The sequence below is a fragment of the Letharia lupina genome (assembly GCF_014066315.1).
Source record: "Letharia lupina isolate WasteWater1 chromosome Unknown contig_16, whole genome shotgun sequence".
In the NCBI taxonomy this organism is placed as follows: Eukaryota; Fungi; Ascomycota; class Lecanoromycetes; order Lecanorales; family Parmeliaceae; genus Letharia; species Letharia lupina.
In genome coordinates, this window is record NW_023502985.1 from 106,539 (window position 1) to 124,977 (window position 18,439).

General features: G+C 51.0%; 6 protein-coding genes across 6 annotated transcripts; 2 read left to right on the top strand and 4 right to left on the bottom strand.

Annotated features, from left to right (window-relative positions):
- Positions 1–60: 60 nt before the first annotated feature.
- On the bottom strand, positions 61–6,374 carry HO133_002845 (uncharacterized protein; the record flags this gene model as incomplete). Its single annotated transcript, XM_037293770.1, has 5 exons — positions 61–406; positions 455–1,585; positions 1,635–2,004; positions 2,058–4,542; positions 4,593–6,374. The coding sequence occupies 5 exons, from the start codon at positions 6,372–6,374 to the stop codon at positions 61–63; spliced, it is 6,114 nt and encodes a 2,037-aa protein (XP_037149848.1).
- A 409-nt stretch (positions 6,375–6,783) lies between these two features.
- Positions 6,784–8,474, top strand: HO133_002846 (uncharacterized protein; the record flags this gene model as incomplete). The annotated part of the gene is made up of 4 exons (XM_037293771.1): positions 6,784–6,887; positions 6,972–7,018; positions 7,076–7,299; positions 7,347–8,474. The coding sequence occupies 4 exons, from the start codon at positions 6,784–6,786 to the stop codon at positions 8,472–8,474; spliced, it is 1,503 nt and encodes a 500-aa protein (XP_037149849.1).
- A 279-nt stretch (positions 8,475–8,753) lies between these two features.
- On the bottom strand, positions 8,754–9,680 carry HO133_002847 (uncharacterized protein; the record flags this gene model as incomplete). The annotated part of the gene is made up of 4 exons (XM_037293772.1): positions 8,754–9,227; positions 9,324–9,438; positions 9,510–9,572; positions 9,637–9,680. 4 exons carry the CDS (start codon positions 9,678–9,680, stop codon positions 8,754–8,756), a joined length of 696 nt encoding a protein of 231 aa, XP_037149850.1.
- Positions 9,681–10,457: 777 nt separating this feature from the next.
- HO133_002848 (uncharacterized protein) lies at positions 10,458–13,121 on the bottom strand (the record flags this gene model as incomplete). Its single annotated transcript, XM_037293773.1, has 1 exon — positions 10,458–13,121. The coding sequence occupies one exon, from the start codon at positions 13,119–13,121 to the stop codon at positions 10,458–10,460; it is 2,664 nt and encodes an 887-aa protein (XP_037149851.1).
- Positions 13,122–13,647: 526 nt separating this feature from the next.
- On the top strand, positions 13,648–15,258 carry HO133_002849 (uncharacterized protein; the record flags this gene model as incomplete). Its single annotated transcript, XM_037293774.1, has 2 exons — positions 13,648–14,025; positions 14,260–15,258. The coding sequence occupies 2 exons, from the start codon at positions 13,648–13,650 to the stop codon at positions 15,256–15,258; spliced, it is 1,377 nt and encodes a 458-aa protein (XP_037149852.1).
- Positions 15,259–16,460: 1,202 nt separating this feature from the next.
- HO133_002850 (uncharacterized protein) lies at positions 16,461–16,880 on the bottom strand (the record flags this gene model as incomplete). Its single annotated transcript, XM_037293775.1, has 2 exons — positions 16,461–16,603; positions 16,661–16,880. The coding sequence occupies 2 exons, from the start codon at positions 16,878–16,880 to the stop codon at positions 16,461–16,463; spliced, it is 363 nt and encodes a 120-aa protein (XP_037149853.1).
- Between the last annotated feature and the right edge of the window lie 1,559 nt (positions 16,881–18,439).

An 18,439-nucleotide genomic window follows, 5' to 3' on the forward strand; every position in this document is an offset into this window, starting at 1 on the left:
TACACACGACGAATACATTACTCCCTCAAGATTGACCTTTTCATGCTCCCAATTTCCCGCCTATCGCCCTCGACTTCCTCTTCTCCTTTCAAAATACGCACCACTCGTGCTCCGCGGACTCGTCGGCGTCTGCACTGGCGTGTGTTCCCTTGGTTGCATGCCCATCCTGATCTCCCCTATACGCCGCAAGAGCGCCTGCAACGCCACTCGTATTTCCGATCCGGGCTCGCGGTTGAGCAGGTCTACGCCCAGCGGGTAGAAGGTCTCGATATGTCTTTCGAAGTCATCGCGGGCAAAATTGGTATAGCCCTCCATAACGTCGACCACGACAGGGCGCCAGGCTTCGATATTGCGCGGTTGTGTTTCATCGAGAAGGACGAATGAACGAATGATGTCGGCGCAGAGACTGCGGAAACAGGTCAGTATGTATTGATTCAGACGGAAGGTGACGTACGGTATCAGTGCAGCCTCTGTCTCGGCGCGGCTTCTTCTACGCTCCTCACCTTCGTCGTGGTACATCCGCAGCAAGATATTGACATAGCAGGCAGCACTCCCACTTTCCTGCTTGAGGAGATTTGGAGGTTGCTTCATAAAGCCTTCCCTCCACAACCTCATCCGCAGACCCTTGTTATTGTTGAATTTCTTTGCAAAGGTGTAGCTACTCTTCAAGAGTCCCATCAGTCGCAACAGCTCTGAGCTTGGTATTTGAGCATACACTGCATCATTAGAAAACAATTCATTGACGGTTTCGATCATGAGCAGTTGCAACACACATCTGGTGATGATCTTGTTGAAGAATTTGCGACGCGCTGCTGTGACTACTATGGGCTGTTGCTGGAGACCGGATTGTGGACGGTAGTCTTCGAGCTCGGCATTTGCTGCAGAAGGGGTAGGTGGTGGCGAAATGTTAGTACGCGTTGAGCCTGCTCTTGAGCGCATGGACTGTTCAGCCAAAGTAGCCTCGTCGCTTTCACTGGGCGCATAGTGAGCCTTGTCCAGCTTCGTAGCCTCGGGCCCAGCGCTGGCAAACGTCGAGATAGTCGGCGAGGTAGTCAAAGGTAAGTCTTTGATGGTTGAGACTTCTGCTACAGACGGTTTTCGAACGCTCTCGTCCTCGGCAATACTAGAAGAATCGGAGGAAGTCGTGGCTGCGGAGAAGAGTTGATGCGCCGTTGTGCGCTCGAACAACTCGACAAAACTACCCACTATCTTGCTCCAGTGCTCAGGTTGAAACCTCGTCACGTTTTGCAATATGAGCTGCTGCAGGCAATTGCTTCCGATGCGGGCGATGGTATCATTCTCCTGGCATATGCACAAGGCCAGCAGGTCGAGGAAGCGGTCCAACATGTATTCCAGAGATTCGAAGTAATGAGTGAAGAGGGTGATCATGTTGCGCAAGGCCTGAATCATGGTAGTCGAGAGCCATACAGACAAGTCTTCGTGGTTTAAGACATTTTTCATCTCGGACTTGGACTTCAACACCATGAAGATGGGATAAAGCAGCTGGCGCCAAAGTATGTCCCAGAAGTCTGGAGGGAAATCACCACCATACTCTTTCAGAATGTCGAAGAGATAGTTTGAAGCCCTTCGTTGGGTGTTAGTGTAGGCAAAGACGTAGATCTCACAAGACTTACATTGATCGAACCTCCAGATCCTCGCCAGTCATAAGGATGTCGTGGAACGCAAACAAGACAGGGAACCAGAACTGTTCTTCCTGAGTCTGCCTGCTGATCGCTTTGGGAAGAGCGTCTCTTTCCTCGCTGACTCCGTTGGTGATTGGCTTTATGCGATGCGAAAGGGGGCATTCCGGAGTCCTGAGCATTCTCGGAACAGTGGACTTCAGCGTTTCGATGGCCGCTAGAGACTTCTTCTGGAACTTGAGATTCTTAGAAAACTCTGTCAAGCAGACGACAAGGTCGGCAAAAGCGCCTTGCGAGATGACAACTCCGAAGCGAGTATTGTAAATCTGAGTAACGTGGTCGTAGGCGAGATTGACAATTGTCTCTGCGGCTCAAATTAGCAACGGTAATATGAGCAAATCGCACTTGAGATCTTACCATATGGTTCTCTAGCTGCGACGGTGAAGACCCCAAACATTGTCTTCCATCCAGATCGGATGTTCTGTCCTCTCGCTTGGATCATTTGTATTAAGCATCTGAGGACCATATCCTTGACCGTTACTGCAGAGCTGTTCGCCATCACGTGCTCAAAAGGTTTGAGGAAGTCCTTCTGAAATTTGAACCCTGGCAGTTCTTCAATCTCCATGAATCGCATTGACAATTGTCGCAATGAGTCCAACGCGAAGAACACTACATGAGTGTTCGAATGACATCCAACCTCATTGAAGTGATCGCCAAGTATTTGCCAGATGTTCGACCATTCGAATCTGACACGAGTCATGTTGTAGTAGCTTATCTCGACAAGTTTTTGGAGGCTGTAAGTCCGTGGCGAGTCGCTCTGGCCTGAAGATTGGATTTCCTGCCAGCTGACTTCGCTCAACGCGCGTACAAAGTGAACAATAGCATCTCCAGACAATTGGGCGGTACTCGTAAAGATTTGATCCACCTTTCTGATCATATCTGATGATCGACTCTCATGAGCTATCTCAATGTGGTAGCTGGAATTGTTCGCTATTGCAGCTGGCCGTGGGCGATTAGGCTGTCGTCGAGACGTATTTGCGGGTGCTCTCTGAATCCGAGCCCTGTTGACATCAGGGACAACGCCTTCGTCGACCCCCCCAGAGATTAGCTGGAATCGATCCAGCTGGCTTACACACGTCAAGACGTCTCGCCATGATCCTTTGAGCATGTTTCCTTCCGATTGAGCGACTTCGATGAGCACCTTCAGCGCTTCGAGATTCTTTGCCATCATTTCGCTCAAATTACCAAGGTTCGTGAAGCTGGCAAGTGCGGTCACAAAGGCTGTTCGAGGAGTGTCGAGGTCAAACAAGCAAGCGGTTTGAATAGCGAGCTTGAGGCCCTCCATGCAGAGTTTGATGACCTCGATGTTCTGAGTGGTCTGCATCTGACCAGAAAGTCCAGAGAAAAACGACATCCAGGTAACATCGAACATTGGGCCAACATGCTTGAATGAAGTAGCTGGAATGAACTTCGGCATTACATTCTTCACAGTCGTTTTCCGTTGTGATCGTATCATATTGCGAAGTCTCTGTTCTGCTTTTTTCGACATTTCCTCCGAGGCTTGGGCATAAGCCTCTCTCTGCAGATCTCGACCAGCTTGAAGAAAAGCCTGTCCAACTCTTGAGGCGATACCACCCACAGCAGGTTGAGGCATCATGCCAAGAGCTGCAGCCGTTTCACGCTCGGTATTCAGAACAATCTCATTTTCTGCAATCTCGCTGTAGATGCCAGTAAGGTACTCGTCCGGTAAGTTGGCATTATCATTGATGCCTCTATTGTTCTTGATGAAATCATCAACAGTCATTCTTCTTTGAGCTTTCAATTTGACACTATGCTGATCGGTATTCAGCATGATCACGGAATATGCCAAGACGTAGGCTGTGTCAGCATTGGCAAACGCATTTGGATTGCCGGTAATGTAACGCTCTGCAAACTTCAACATGAAGCGGTCAATCTTCTGCGCCTCTCCTGGAAGACGGAAACTCTGTAGAAACTGCCGCAATGCATCAACAAATCTTCTCCTTGTAAAGTCCATCGAATCCACAAAGGCATGCATGATGGCTATGTTCTGTGTTTCACCTTCGCCAAGGTACTCGCCGATCATTGCCTTGTCCAGAGCCTCGGTTTGTAGGATGAAGGCGGCAATGTCTTCAGGGGAGTCACTCCTGATGAATCCGTCCGTGATCAATTGTTTGACTCCACGCTTTGGCTTGAAGTTGAACTGACGAATGCCGTTGTTGAGTGCAGTCTTTCGATGCTTGGCTTTCTCCAACTGCATAGGATCATCCTCGAGGAGTGGCGTTGAAGGAGCAATAGGCGTGCCTGCTGTGGACATCCTTGGAGAGCCGGCTGCTGGAAGGCGCTCTAGAGATTCTCTAAACCGATCCCTGGGATCCTGCAACTCCATGTCATGCAATTTTGCAGCGCCTGCGGCAAGGCTATCTTGAGACCAGTTGACAAGTGATCGAAGTGTCCGGACTAAGCAATCCAAGGCTTGCTGCTTCAGTAGAAAGTCCACCGGTAGATCCCACTCATGGTTCCATGGAGCATTGAGACTGGCGGTCGTCAAGGAGGGTGGGAGTTTTCCATGGTCATGCCAATCAAGATCAGCATCACTTTCCTTGGTGTACTGATCTTGATACTGTTGCTGCTGCTGGGGTGATACGATGGCGGGCGGGACGGACATGCCGGACAATCTGGACAAGTGTTCGATCGATCTTTGAAACATGTTATCAAGTGCTGTTGATTCACAGTCATAGTTGAGGTAGATTTCAACCAAGGCTCTCGGGTCTGTGGTTAATCTTTTTAAGATCTTCATGACATAGAGCTTCTGGAAGCTTGGGGCGTTCTTGCGCTCGAGTATAGCCAAATAGATCTCTTTCAGAAACAGTTCGATTTCCCTCTGCTCCAAGTCAGTGATAGTTCGCCCAGACACATTGGAAGAAGACAAACCTTGAGACCGACTCTCATGTCTTTTAGCATCAACCAGAAAATCTCTGCGGTTATCTCGAATACTCGCCTGACGGAGCTTGCCCCATTCCTACTCACACTCAGGCGGAGATACTGATTGATGGCTTGGCCAAAGCTGGTGGGCTCATTGTTCGTGCCTCGTATGGTACACAGCGGTGACGTAAAAACGGCCATGTTGTTATTCAAAGTCGTACGGATAATGGCAAGTGATATCATCTTTGAGCGCATGTTCGAGGAGTGGATATCTTGCTGCTGATCTGGTGGCAGCTCTTTGTGGCTTAACCTGCACATGGACCTGAATACTAGAAACGCATCTTTCACGAAGATTTCATCCTCTTCGTCTTCATCCGGAGTCTCGGGTCTGCCGTGCTCTTCGTCACCATTTGTAGAAGCTTGTCCCGAGGCAGCTCGCTTTTGGGCTGATTTTGCTGGTGTCACCATCGTGGGGGCGTTATCGCCAATCCTTCTATCGTCGAAGCTCTTAGCATTTTCCAAGCTCTGCAGAGTCAATCGTTCTCCTGGCTCTTTTGGGACCGGCTGATCCGAGTTCCATGTTGAGTTGGCTTCGGAGACTCCGTCCGGCTCAGGATTGGCGTCTCCCTCCCCTGATTCCAAGACGGAGCTGCTACCGTTGATTTCGACTGTGCTGCCGTTTAAAGTACCTTTCTCCGAACCAATTTTTGCCAGATTCAAACGAGCCTCTTTCATTGACAGTCTCGTCATGACTCGCTCAAAGACTGTACCCACCATTTGAGTCAGTGTTCCTTGTGCCACTTGCTGGTTTGTATTCGACTTTGAGAGTAGGAAAATGTTGTAGACTTGGCGGACAGCCTTCAAGAGACCCGACCCATGAACAATAAGTTTGTCATTCAAGACAGCTGCCAGCAAAGATTTTACAATCTGGAGCTGTATCTCGTATGGCGTCGCTTCGTTCTGAAAGCAGTCGCAGATCGTTTCGATCGCTCGATCGATTAAGGGGAGTTGCTGGTGGGAGCTAGGCGGAGCATTAGGGTCTTGGACTCCGGGGGGTACGGAGAAGTAGGAGTAGCTAATAAGTTTTCCTATGCAGTCAAGCGCCGTCGTAGTCAATGGTATACTAGATGTCTCTGTCGCCAGTCGCAGAGGTTCGAAGATGACCTCGGGAGGTGGCGAGCCATCCAATCTTTTGATAGCATCCAACGCCTTCTGTGCGGCGTCTCCGAGCTCTTTCTTCTTCCTAGCTTCTTTTGACGCTGCAATCTGATCCAAAGCTGAGACAACAAAGACGATGGAGCTCAAAGGTGCCGAGAATCGCCGGACAGCAGTCGTACCATTCGTAGCTTGCGTGGACTGACTATCAGACCGCTGATGTATCGATGTGCCATTCATAGTCGTCGTGGATGGGTGTGAGCCTATGCTTTTTGAGGCCGTTGTAGGTTGCTCCTCCTCTCTGTCTGGAGGCGGAGGCTGACCTTGCTCGTCCTTTTCCGGTAATTGAGGGGCCGACGGAGATAGAGGCTCCTGAGTTTGCTGCGAAGATGTCTCGGCCGCGTCTGGGTTATTCTGCTCATCTTCAGGAGGCTCAGTCAAGCCATTGATATTGTTCCTATCTTCCTCTGGTGTCTCCGCCACTTCTATCTCTTTCCAACTTTGCCCATACTGCAGCTCTTCCTTGTCGCCTGCCAAGCTTTGGTATTGAGCTCCAGAGCTTTCGGAAACAGCTTCATTGGGGTCCTTGGCAACGTTGGCTTCAGCTGATGGTGCGATTTGCTCGCTGTCCGCCATAGGAGAGATCTGAGCCCCAGGCAGCCACTATAGCTCTTGCTCTCCTGGAGACCTTCCGATTCCGCATTGAGCTTTCAAATGTTACGTAGGAGGGATGTAGCGGGTAGAGCAAAGTTCCGTGGCAATAGAGTGTCGTATCGGATGCCTGGTGAGTCTGTACAATTCTTCAAGACAAGAGCTGTCCAATCGCTGATTGGTCACGGCGATCGGTCTTCGGCGAAACATTTTGCCATGGCTGATGCCAAGGCCGCCCAGCATGCTCTAGGAAAATCACCGAGAAGTTTCAATCCTCTACATACTTGACGGCAACCCAGTCAGCATTGTCCTTTTGTATAATGTCTGGAATGTATATGCATGCTTGATTATAACCTCCCATTTCTCCTGAGCCAACCTCACATCTTGGCCTGCAATGGCTGCCTCTGTTTTGCTCCGCGCTCCGGTGCGAGCATGCCTCCGAGCTCCATCTAGCTCGCTTGGAGCTTCAGCTCTGACACGGTCACAGAATGCATCAAGGTGAATTATAACCCCGTCCAATCTACAAGGTGCATAGTTGGCTTAGCTTAGATTACCTTTGACTTATACGATCATGTGTGGTAGATACATACCGGCCCTGTCCGCCCTCGCCCGTCTCTATGCCTCGAAATGTAAACTCCAGAAGCCCGGCCTTTACTGGGTACAACCAGCTAACAGTATATTTGCAGCATTTCCTCCTCATACAGTCGTTAGCATGCCAGCATTATCACCTACGATGACAGCGGGAAATATTGGGACATGGCAGAAAAAAGCGGGAGATGCAATTGCGCCAGGAGATGTGCTGGTAGAGATTGAGACAGATAAGGCGCAAATGGACTTCGAATTCCAAGAAGACGGTGTGCTTGCCAAGATCTTGAAGGACTCTGGCGAGAAAGACGTTGCGGTTGGGAATGTTAGTCAAAAATACTCTTGCATTGACCTGCGCTGACATCTATGTAGCCAATTGCTGTTATGATTGAAGAGGGTGGAGATGTCTCAGCTTTCGAGTCATTCAGTCTCGATGATGCAGGAGGTGAGAAAGCACCACCGAAAGATGCGCCGAAGGAAGAGGCAGCAGAATCCTCCGAGCCTTCAAACTCAGGGTCGAAGACGTCGCCCGATACCCTTAGCAAAGACGAGCCAAAGTCAGCGCCTCCGCCAGAACCACAGGAGTCGGAATCTTCGGGTGGGAGACTGGAAACGAGCTTAGATCGTGAGCCTAAAGCCAGTCCCTCTGCGAAAGCTCTTGCACTTGAGCGTGGTGTACCGATCAAGCAAATCAAGGGTACCGGTCCAGGTGGCAGGATTACAAAACAAGACATTGAGAAGTTCAAGCCTGAATCAAGCGCAGCGCCAACAGCGGCCGCGGCGGGTGCTCCAACATACGAAGATATTCCAGCAAGCTCGATGCGAAAGACCATTGCCAACCGCCTTACCCAGTCTTTCAACCAAAATCCACATTATTTCGTTTCCGGGACTCTCTCCGTCACAAAGTTGCTTAAACTCCGACAAGCTCTCAATGCCTCGGCAGACGGAAAATACAAACTCTCGGTCAACGACTTCCTCATCAAAGCTTCCGCCGTCGCCTGCAAGAAGATTCCCGCAGTGAACTCAAGTTGGCGTGAGGTTGGTGGTCAGGTCGTCATACGCCAGCATAATACTGTGGACGTCAGCGTTGCCGTCGCTACACCCATTGGCCTTATGACGCCCATCGTCAGGGGTGTGGACAGCCTGGGCTTAGAGGGTATCTCGGCGCAGGTTAAGGACCTGGGCAAGCGCGCAAGAGATGGAAAGCTAAAACCAGAAGAGTACCAGGGCGGTACGTTCACGATCAGCAACATGGGCATGAACGCAGCGGTTGAGCGATTTACGGCTGTCATCAATCCTCCGCAAGCCGGTATCTTGGCGGTGGGCACTACGAAAAAGGTCGCGATACCGTCCACTTCAGAAGATGGAGGAGTTGAGTGGGACGATCAGATCGTGGTGACCGGAAGCTTTGACCATAAGGTGGTAGATGGTGCCGTTGGAGGAGAGTGGATTAGGGAGTTCAAGAAAGTGGTGGAGAACCCACTGGAGATGATGCTGTGAGTGGGTGAGAGCCTAAGAGCTGTGTAATATGTCCGCGTGCTGTGTTTGCAAAAGATGTCTTCAATGATACGGCATCGTGGAAGCGTTGGGGTTTTACAAATGATACTCGTCAGCTTTGATACTGCATTGCTGCCCTCATTGCTCATTTCCATTGTTTCAGCAAGCACCTGCTCAAGGCACGTTTCCAACCACCCCGATCTTACACTCAACACGCTATATCTAGTTATGATGCGTCTACCAACGTTGCCTCGCATCCCTTTTCGCCTCCTCCGCCTCCCTTCAAAGATCCTCGACCTTCTTCACCTTAGCTCTATGCTCCTTACTACTCTCCCCAAACGGCCTCCCCTCCGCCAAATCCCTCGCAATCCTCTCATCAGCCTCCACCTGACTCGCCATCAACGCGACCGCCTTCTCCGCCAACCCTTTCGGCAAACACACCACACCGTTCAGATCGCCAATCAAATAATCCTCCGGATAAACAATGGCTTCTTGCTCCTCGCTCTGCAACCGCACCGGCACGTTCACCTCGTTGACGCGCAGAGTCTCCTGCGGTGCCGTCGTGCCTACATCTTTCGCGAAGACGGGATACTCTAGGTCCCGGTGTTCCTGCAAGTCGCGCACGCGGCCGTCGACGATGGTGCCGACAGCGCCGGAGTGTTTGGCGCGGGTGGACATTAGGCCGCCGTAGACTGCGTTGATGGTGTGGGAGGGGGCGGAGATGAAGAGGATGGAGTGGGGTGGGATGGTATCGATCTGTTGATCAAAGGAACATCAACGACAGGTATCGAATCGCAAGAAAAGCCAGGAAATCAGAGGAACATTGCTCATTATCTAGCGAGGTCGGCTTACGTAGTGCCCCTGATGCGTTGGAGCTGTGCCGTGATCCTTGCGGACGTACTTTACCGTGTATGCCGGTCCGATCATCTTCGTAGGCCCATCTTGCCGTTTCGGCGACCACATTGTGCTTGTGCCAAGGATCAGAGCCGTGTTGAAGATATTCATGCATGTAGACTAAACAAATAGATGATCTCTTACAGATCGGCCAAGAAACCACCATGAGGATGATTCAATTTGAGGAGGGCGTCGGCGACATCGCAGCTGTGGTACATATATCAGGAGCGTCGCTTTGAGAGTAGGGTCTGGCTAAAGGGTGATCTAGTACCTAGTGAAGTCGTGCAAGGCTCGGACGATGGGATCACGAGACATGATGGCTGACTGAGGTTGGAACCGTGGCGAAAGGGTTTCAACGAGCACTATAAGACGAAACAAGGTGCTTGAATTGTTGCCCGGGAAAAGTATAGTTCAAGAGGTGCGCTGCCAGGAAGACGGGACAATTATAACGAAATGAACTTCAAATATTATCTGTGTGAGTGAGGGGAAGCTACAGTATTGAATCCCTTTCCTTTGAGAATTTCGAAGATGAATAGCTGACGTATTCTGGTGGATACTCATAAAAGCGTGCAAAATTGAAAAGACCTGAGCATCATCCCTTCTTTCAGCAACTTGTGTGATTGCAGGACTCTATGCACGACTTTTGCTCGGTATACTTACAGGTTTGATAAATAGTCATACGAGTCTAGAGCCGTTTGAATTGTTACTTATGATCCGACTTGTATTGGAGTCGTGAATTTGATGTATTGGGTCGATGCATTTCAACAGGACCATGCCAAGCATTGCAGAGGGGTTTGTGTACGCTAAGATGCCCCTCACTTACCCGGAAGCAGTGTCGACCCAACCGGCAAATAATTATTGCTACCTAGAATACTTTCCTCCCTTCTACCTTGAATCCCATCTCCGATTCTAAGCATCTGTCATCTATCCCGTGCTCAGCCATGCCTCCCTCAAACAACTTTCCCTCCAGGGACTGCACAGATGTATCAAGGCGGCGAAGTCGAAGGCTTTCCTGAGTACGTCTCAGTCGCTGTCGTGAAAAAGGAGCGGAGCAGTGGTGGGAACAGCAAAGCTCACCGTGCGGCCTTTGCCCTAGGTTTCTGTTCGGCGAGGTAGTAGGCCATATCCCTTCCTTCCAAGCCAGTGCCGACGGCAGATCTCGCTCACTTCCCCAATGATGATAATAGAAATTAAGACTGCTATGACTGCTACTGCGATTGCAACCACGGTGCCCTTGGGATCCGGAGCCGGTGCAAAATAGGTTTCTTGCTCAGAAAACATCTGACTCAAAGAACCTGGGCTACCGTCCGCGCCGGTGGTGAGAACTAGGGGCCACACATATGTTCCGTTGAAAAGCGTAGCAGAAGCATTACCCGCTTGGGGCAGATTCATGCTCCCCGTAAGTACCAAGATACGACCACTATCGAGGAACTCATTGCCAGCGGTGTCTTGATCCAACGATACGACTTCTACTCCTGTAATCTTGCTAGGATTGCCAAAATCTTGGTTGACTGGCAACCATGTATCATTGCCCCATTTCATTAGAAAAGCGGAGCTATTGGGATAAGTGCCGGCAATCCAGAAACCCGCCGAGTCGCTGGACCAACCAGCACTACCAGATGGCGTATCTTGACCTCTGGAGCCTGTAGGACTCATTGCAGTGATTTGACCCGGGATTGGCTGGTCCTCCCTGAAAGGTGTCCACTCACCATCAGGAACATAGAATGTTGCCAAAGAATAAGACACGCCACCAACGGCAATGTTGCCGGCAGCAATCAGTGTTTCGTCGTCAGTCCAAGTCAAGTAGGTGACAGAGCCACTAAGCTCAGTGCCTGGACGGCTCCAATTTTGTGACGCAGTATCGTAGACGCAGACGCTCGGACAGTCAATCAAACCAGCCTTCGCGAAACTGCCGCCAACATACAGTTGGCTACCTTGTGGTTTTATTTTCATGGCTTTTACCTCGACAACGTTTCCTTCCAAGGCAGGTGGTTGGCTAACCGAAAAGTCATGCTCAGATAAGTTGTATGCGAAGATGCCTTCGACATTCTGGTTTTTTACCTTGCCAGCTAGAACACCGCCGGCATACAAAATGGTCGACTGGGTGGCTAGGCTTTGGATAGAAAAATTGCTCCCAAAGTCAGAATTCATGCCCGAGACTATTTCGGGATTGTCGGTGTTGTTGATGAATGCAAGATTTTGGACAACAGACTTATCGGACGCTTCAGCTATGAACTGTCCAGCAATTATTGTGAGATTGAGCCCGTTTTCTGAGTAGAACAGTCCGGTCGCGGCGCCAGATCCATTACTCGACTTGGTCTGAAGTCCCAAAGTAACAAGTTCAAGATTTTGGGACGTGTCAGTTATGAGTCCAATTGCACTGCTTGCTCTGAGACCATAAGAAGATAGTGTTCCGGCGCAGATGAGATCAGTCTCCTGCGCTGCGCTGATGTTTGTGCTGCAGCTGCTGAGTTGGCCATGGAAAGCTTGTTGGTCAATCGCGATATTCTGCAGCCAATTGTTTGCCGATGGCACCCAAATCCCGAGGCCGTCCACCGAAGCCATTGAGTTGTTTCCGAACTCTTGAAGTTGGTTAAAATCTCCATTAACAACAACAACAATTTCTGGGGCCGAGCCCGGAGTAATGATGAACTCCAAAGGGTTCAAATGTGAGATTGGACCGTTCACCCCTGCCCCTAAGGCCTGCCAATTTTGATCTAGTATTGAATAGACAGCCACATGTGAAAGGTTTCCAGTGGTCTTGTTGGCCGTGTCCGTGAAGTCACCCCCTGCGAAAAGCAGGTCTTGTGCAAGATAGAGGGTGTTGACTCTAGCATTCAATCCACCCCCTGATAAAGCAATGGAGGTATCATTCTCGATAACAAAGATGTTGTGGATATCGCGAGACTGGAAAGCCCCAGCAACGAACAAAGAATTGTTGTACGAGACCAGATCGTTTACCACCGCCCCCGGGTCAAGCTTTGTACGAGTGACCGCTGCAGAACGACCACCTTCAGTTGATGCGCTGGGGTTGAATCCGAAAAGTCCACTCAGTTCTGTGGAGTTGCCTTGGAAAAGCGCACTGATGTTTGCAGCAATACTTCGATTGAGCAGGTTATCAAAGCTGCCTCCAAAAGCCAAAGATCCGTCCGACAATTTAGCGATTGAGTTGACAGGTCCGTTAAAACCTCCAAATGGTAAGCTGGCCCAGCCACTCGTGCCTACCCAAGCCAACACATTGCCTGAGTTCGCGGCTGAGAAGTCCCCACCTACATAAAATGTGTTTCGGTCCTCGCCGTCCATCAGCAGCGTGAATATTGGGCCACTAAGCCCTGGCATAGGAGAGACAGTGCGCGAGGTGGTATTGAACATAGCAATACCTTCTGCAGGAATACCGGCTATTGCAGTGAAGTTTCCTACGACAATGGTCCCTCCATATGTACCATCGTGCATCACAAAGGCACCAACATGTTCTATGGGCCCGTTGGCTTCTGCGAGTTCGACAAGATCTCCGTTCGGGAGCTGCTGCAAAATTGATTGACCGCCATTGCCTGAGGGCGCAGAGGCATTGCTGGATCGCTCGGTGTACTGGTAGAGTGATAGCGCTTCGAAATCTCCAATGAATGCAACACGACCGATCTCACTGAAATCCAGCTGGGGTATCTGGACAGGCTGGACCTCGAAACCATCGGCGCCCCACGACAGCACAAGGAGGAAGAGTTGCAATCCCAGAATCGCCAGAAATGTACAAGTCATGCTAGGGCCACGTATGAAAACTATGAAAAATCAAAGATAGTCTGATACGCTGTCGGACTTGAAATGCTAGCATACAATGAGAGTTGCGCAGCGGATATTATTAGATGTCCAATGCAGTTGGGCATTTGAGGGTGTCCTGATTCGTCTAGCCTATTATGCACGATGATGCGAGTGGATACCATATCGAGCGAAGGATCTCGGGGGCCGCGTACAGCCCAGCTGTGGCTGAAGATCATCGGCACCACACCCTCGCAAATCGAACATCGCCGACTGGGCAACTATTTCTCCCAGCAGTCTTGTTCTCCCCGCTGTTATTTCGAATATATCTCAATCTTCATGCGACATCACATCATTGCTAGGAAGGTAGTGTCTCCGTAGTCCTCCAGTCATCCAGGCCGGCAGAGCAGCTGGACAACACGCACAAGCAATACCAGCGGTTTACACCGCCTGATTGAACATTTTCGACACCCAAGGTCTAGATGTTTCGACAGTAATCACCGCCCAGATCTTTTTTCCATTGGTGAAAATGGCAGGCTGGCGCCTGGATTGGCCTTTGACGAGAAGGCGGCAACAATGGACGCGGTCTGGGACAGCACATCGCCACACCGAGCCCAGCACATCGAATGCAAAGCATGACTCGGCGCACAAAGAGCCTCTAGAACCTATGTCGTCCTTGAAAGAGACGAACATGAATTGGATTCACGAAGTTCAGACGCTTCCAGCCTACGATAAAGGACTCATGACCCGCAACACATGTATCGGCGGACTCATCTTCAGCTGGCTCGTATCCATCGCCTGCGTTACTCTCGCACATTGGACTTTCCAATCCGGCCAACTGTTCCGTACTCAAAATGGTGGTTACACCCATAACGGGCAAGGCGAACGCGTCTTTTTCCTGAGCACAGTACGCCAAGAACTCGTGAAGCTGGCAGTCAACATTTGTATCAGTCTTTGTACGGACTGTCTTGGCTATATTCATTCGGCGTCCACTCGCTGGGCACTTTGGCGCGAAGGCCGGCTTTTGTACAATTCAAATGCTCGGCTTTTAGTAAGTACGCGCCGTTATTCATCCAGCAGATGGTCGACCAATCTAGTCTCGGCGTTCCTTCTGATGATATGTTACGCATCATCTGGCCAGCTGTTCTTATCCTCGACCAGTGCCGAAAAGAAGGGGTTCGTTCTCAATGGCATCGCTATTTCGGCGCTTGGTATTGGCATACTTGGTCAGGCTATGATCTCTACCCTCTGCCTCTGGGGTTCTCGAAAGCTCATACCGACATGGAGTTCAAACCCCCTCAATACCGCTCTCACGTGCCTACATCATGGGATGCGCAGCGTTGATGGTCGCTGCATGCTTAGTGTTCACCAAACCGACTGGGCATCAATGCCTGAGAAGCCTCTCCCCACCCAAGCTTCAGCACGGCGTGCTATGCCCTCAATCAGACATATCACCCGTTTCCTTTGGGCGTTTGTCGCTCTCGTAATAGTCTGGGGCATTGCCGTAGGGTCAAACCCATACTTTCGAAAGACCTCATCGACTACCCTGCCTCTCTACGGCGAGTCCGTCCCTGTCCTGGAACTCAACCTTTGCGCCCTACTCATCACAACTTCTCTGCAAATTTTTCTGACTCTGTCGCTTCATCTCACCGAACTCCTTGTAAATCTGTCCCGCGACGAGCACATCTGGCGCCTTGCCACCAGTAAGACGGGGACACAGCGTTCCTTCGGCCCTGTCGGGTCCTTGAAAACTGCAATCTCTAGCTGGCAAACCGTCCTCCTTTTCACACTGAAATCACTTGCTTACTGGTTATTCGGCTTGGCTGTGAACTCCGACGGCCAAAGTGTGTATATGAACTGGGTAGGCATTCTCCTACTACTTGCTGGAGTAGGTGTCGTGGCCGCCTTTGGATCGTTTCTGGCCTGGAGCCAGAGAAGCGGCTCGCAGCCGGCCACTTTTGGGCATTTACAGACACTGGTCAATTTGATGGACGATTGGTTTGAAGAGGGAGAGAATGTATGGTGGGGCGATAAGGGCGTTGCAAAGAATACTACGGTTGGTGGTCATGGAATGGTCAGGCATGCTGGGACCTCCAATGTCTGTCTCCAGGGTGTCAAGATGGATGCTCTGTACCAGTGACATTCCTATCTCAAAAGTCTCCCGGCGTTCGGTTTCCGCGGTCAGCGCTGCGACTGGGAGTTTTCGGCATGCTCCAGATACGTCTTCTGAGCCTTATCCCATTTGTGCTCATGGATCGTCCAATTATGACAATTGTCTACCCACCTATGGAACCAAGAGCGGGATCGAGGTTGCAGTGACCGTCTTTGCAATTGTGCAAGCACAGAGGAGCCATAGTGCTGCAACCTACCACTCACATTAATACTTACTTCTGATAAAAATATACCCTAACATACTTGGAAATAAACAACTTTTTGGGGAAAAATCCCAAATCCAAGAGCAACTTGTTATAATGAATTTGATATAGATGACAAGTATCAAGGGGAATTAGCGCATATTACTTACCACATCTGGAAAAAGTCCTCGAAGATCATTAACACAGACGACCTATTGCGGCTAAAACCCGTACCAACGATGAATCCCAATGGACCGTCATCTATACAGCTAGCCACTTTTGATAAACAAATCCAAAGTGATCACCAAAAGAAATTACGACCCAAACAGTGCAATAACGGTTGCGTAGCTCCTTTTCGGCCCTAGGGCGGCCGGAAGAGTGCGCGGCAGCTGAGGGAGCGTAAAATATAAGACCATTGTCATACAGGCATGCATGGGTAATGACTGTCAACAGAAGCCAAATTAGAAATACCAGGATCGGGCTGGAGCCAGGCTTCTGTGTGCCCTTTGGTGCGTGGGCTGGATGTGAGCGCAGGACCAGCTGACGGCTTGTCCTCAGCTTGTCCACGGGTGCGGGATTGAGTGGACTCAAAGAGCGATGGATCTTTTTCGGGTCCTTAATACCTGAGGGCTTCGAGTGCTCCGGCCGTGGGCGTTGGAGGTTGAGAGGTGGGATGGGGGTGGGGTGGGCGGTCGAGACGGTCACAGAGGTAGGCTTTGGGGAGGTGAGGGCTGGTTGGGGGACACCCCATGCAGAGAGGATGGCGTGGGCTGGCGTTGGGCGGGGTCGGATGTGGGTTTGGAGGTTTGGGGGTTTGAGGGAGGCGGGGAGTAATGGGGCAGGGTTGGTGTGAGGGTTTATGGAAGGTTTTTGGGTGTGGGTGGGGGCTTGTAAGGATAATCGACGCTGCGTTTGCCCTTTTCGGGTGTTGCACTCCCTTCTGTTGCCCGTCTGGACGATTTCCCCCGGCCCACACACACCCACCCACTCAATCTTCCTCAGCCTCGTAGCCTTCAAACATGTCCACCCTGCTCATCCTGCCCAACATTGACATCCACTTGGGGCCCTGGGCTCGGACAAGCGCACTCCTCAATCCACCCGCACCCTCGCCGCCGGGAAGCTCCATCTGGTCTAACCATCCATCTTGATCAGCAACCCGATCTTTTCCCCAAGGCGGACCGCACTTACCCATCCCAAAGGGTTCCATGTTGACGCAGATACTCTCCCAGTGACCCCTCGGCGCCGCAAAGACCTCGTGCATGATGCCAATGTGCGGATGCGACTTCATGGTCCGGTTCCAGCAGTCCCAGCCCGCACGCTGCGCTGGACCCTGCGCGAACGCCCGCAGCGACTCCACGTCCTTCCAATATGAGAGCGAGATGGGCGTGGTGCTGGTCTCGGCCGTCATGCCGGCCAGTCCGATCGCCCTGCCTGGGTCTTTTCACGCCCCTCGAACGATCAGTCTACGTCGAACACGCCGTGGGTGGGGGCGGATGGGAGTGGGAGGTGGAGTGAGATGCGCACAGCCCACTTTATTGTCGGCCCGCTTCTGCTTCTCGCCACATCGGGCGGAAACGCCGCCCGACATCCGCGAAGCCCGGTGCCGCTTTCCCTTGCGGACTGCACCTGAGCGTCAGCTTCGGCCGCCAGGTCTGGTCTCCGACCGGCGGCTCACTGGCTCGAGCTGACGCCTGGGACGGAACTAACCACTTTGGGTTCGGAGCCGGCAACGCGGTCTGAAATACCATCCTGCGACAGCTGGGCCATCCAGCGGCCTCGGTGAGCCTGATCCTGGCTCGTTGTTGACGGGGTCGCTGGCAGGTTTGACGAGAGTATCGTGAGTGCGTTTGCGGCTAGTAAGAAGGCGGTAGAAAGAGACCACACGCAGTGGGAGGAAGATTGCGAGGAAGGCTTGCAGGCAGGCTCGCAAGACGAAGGAGGTTGTTGTCTCATTTTTGGGGTTTAGAGTCAGTGCTTCCGGAATGTGCATTGTGTAGCGGGCAAATCTGAGGTGGAAGAGGCTGATGCGACGGACTTGAGCATCGTTGCCTTGTTGGTAGTGTGAAGCGGCATGATGGAAGGAGATTGTTGGCGTATCCTCGACGGGCAGTTAAATTGAGAGGTGTTTCTCGCAGAGCCGACTCACATCTGGATGGCCCAATGAAAGTGAGATATATCTATCTAGTTTTTATGAGAAATCGAAAGATTAAAAGATAATTTACGCGTGCCTAACTTTCAAATCCGTCCAGGAATACTGTACTGTAAATTACGACATGATCTCCGAAACATGCACATAAGGTCACCGAGGCTTGAAGTATCTTACAACCATGTGGAAGCGAATAAGAATCATAAATAGATTCAAATCTCTGCGAATTCCAGTTTAAGGTTCGATGAGTGTACCCATGTTGGGGAGGAACAAAGAGAAAAATGACCAATGCTCGCCAAAACACCTAGCCAGTCCTTTTCCCTCATCTCCTCTGACCTCAATGCCTCAATTTTCCTCCAACTTATCATACCCCCATGGCGCCAGCTTTCAGAAAAAGCCTTTCTCTCTCATGATGGTGGACAAGATCACAGCAGATGCTCCACAAACGATAACCATGAGATAGATATGATCAATAGTCATATGAGAGCTTCCAAGGTCTGACGTTGATCGTTGACATGCTGACTCCTGAAGAATGATGTCCTAGGCCAAGCGATAAGAGCCTGAAGGGTCGAAGTGAGACGCATGTGGAGGGATGAGAACAATCTTGTCAGTCGATTGGTTGATGGATATGCTGGTCGCGATCGAGAGCGAGAGAGTAATGCCCATGATCTGGCCACAATTGATGAACGCTGTCGCGGATGGGACGAGGTGCTGAGCGACTTTTGCCTGGGCTACAAGAAAAAGGTGCCTTGCCAAAGAAGCCCGTACCAATCGCTGTGATGACGCTATAGCCGTAAACCTTCGCAGCACTAGAAACTGGA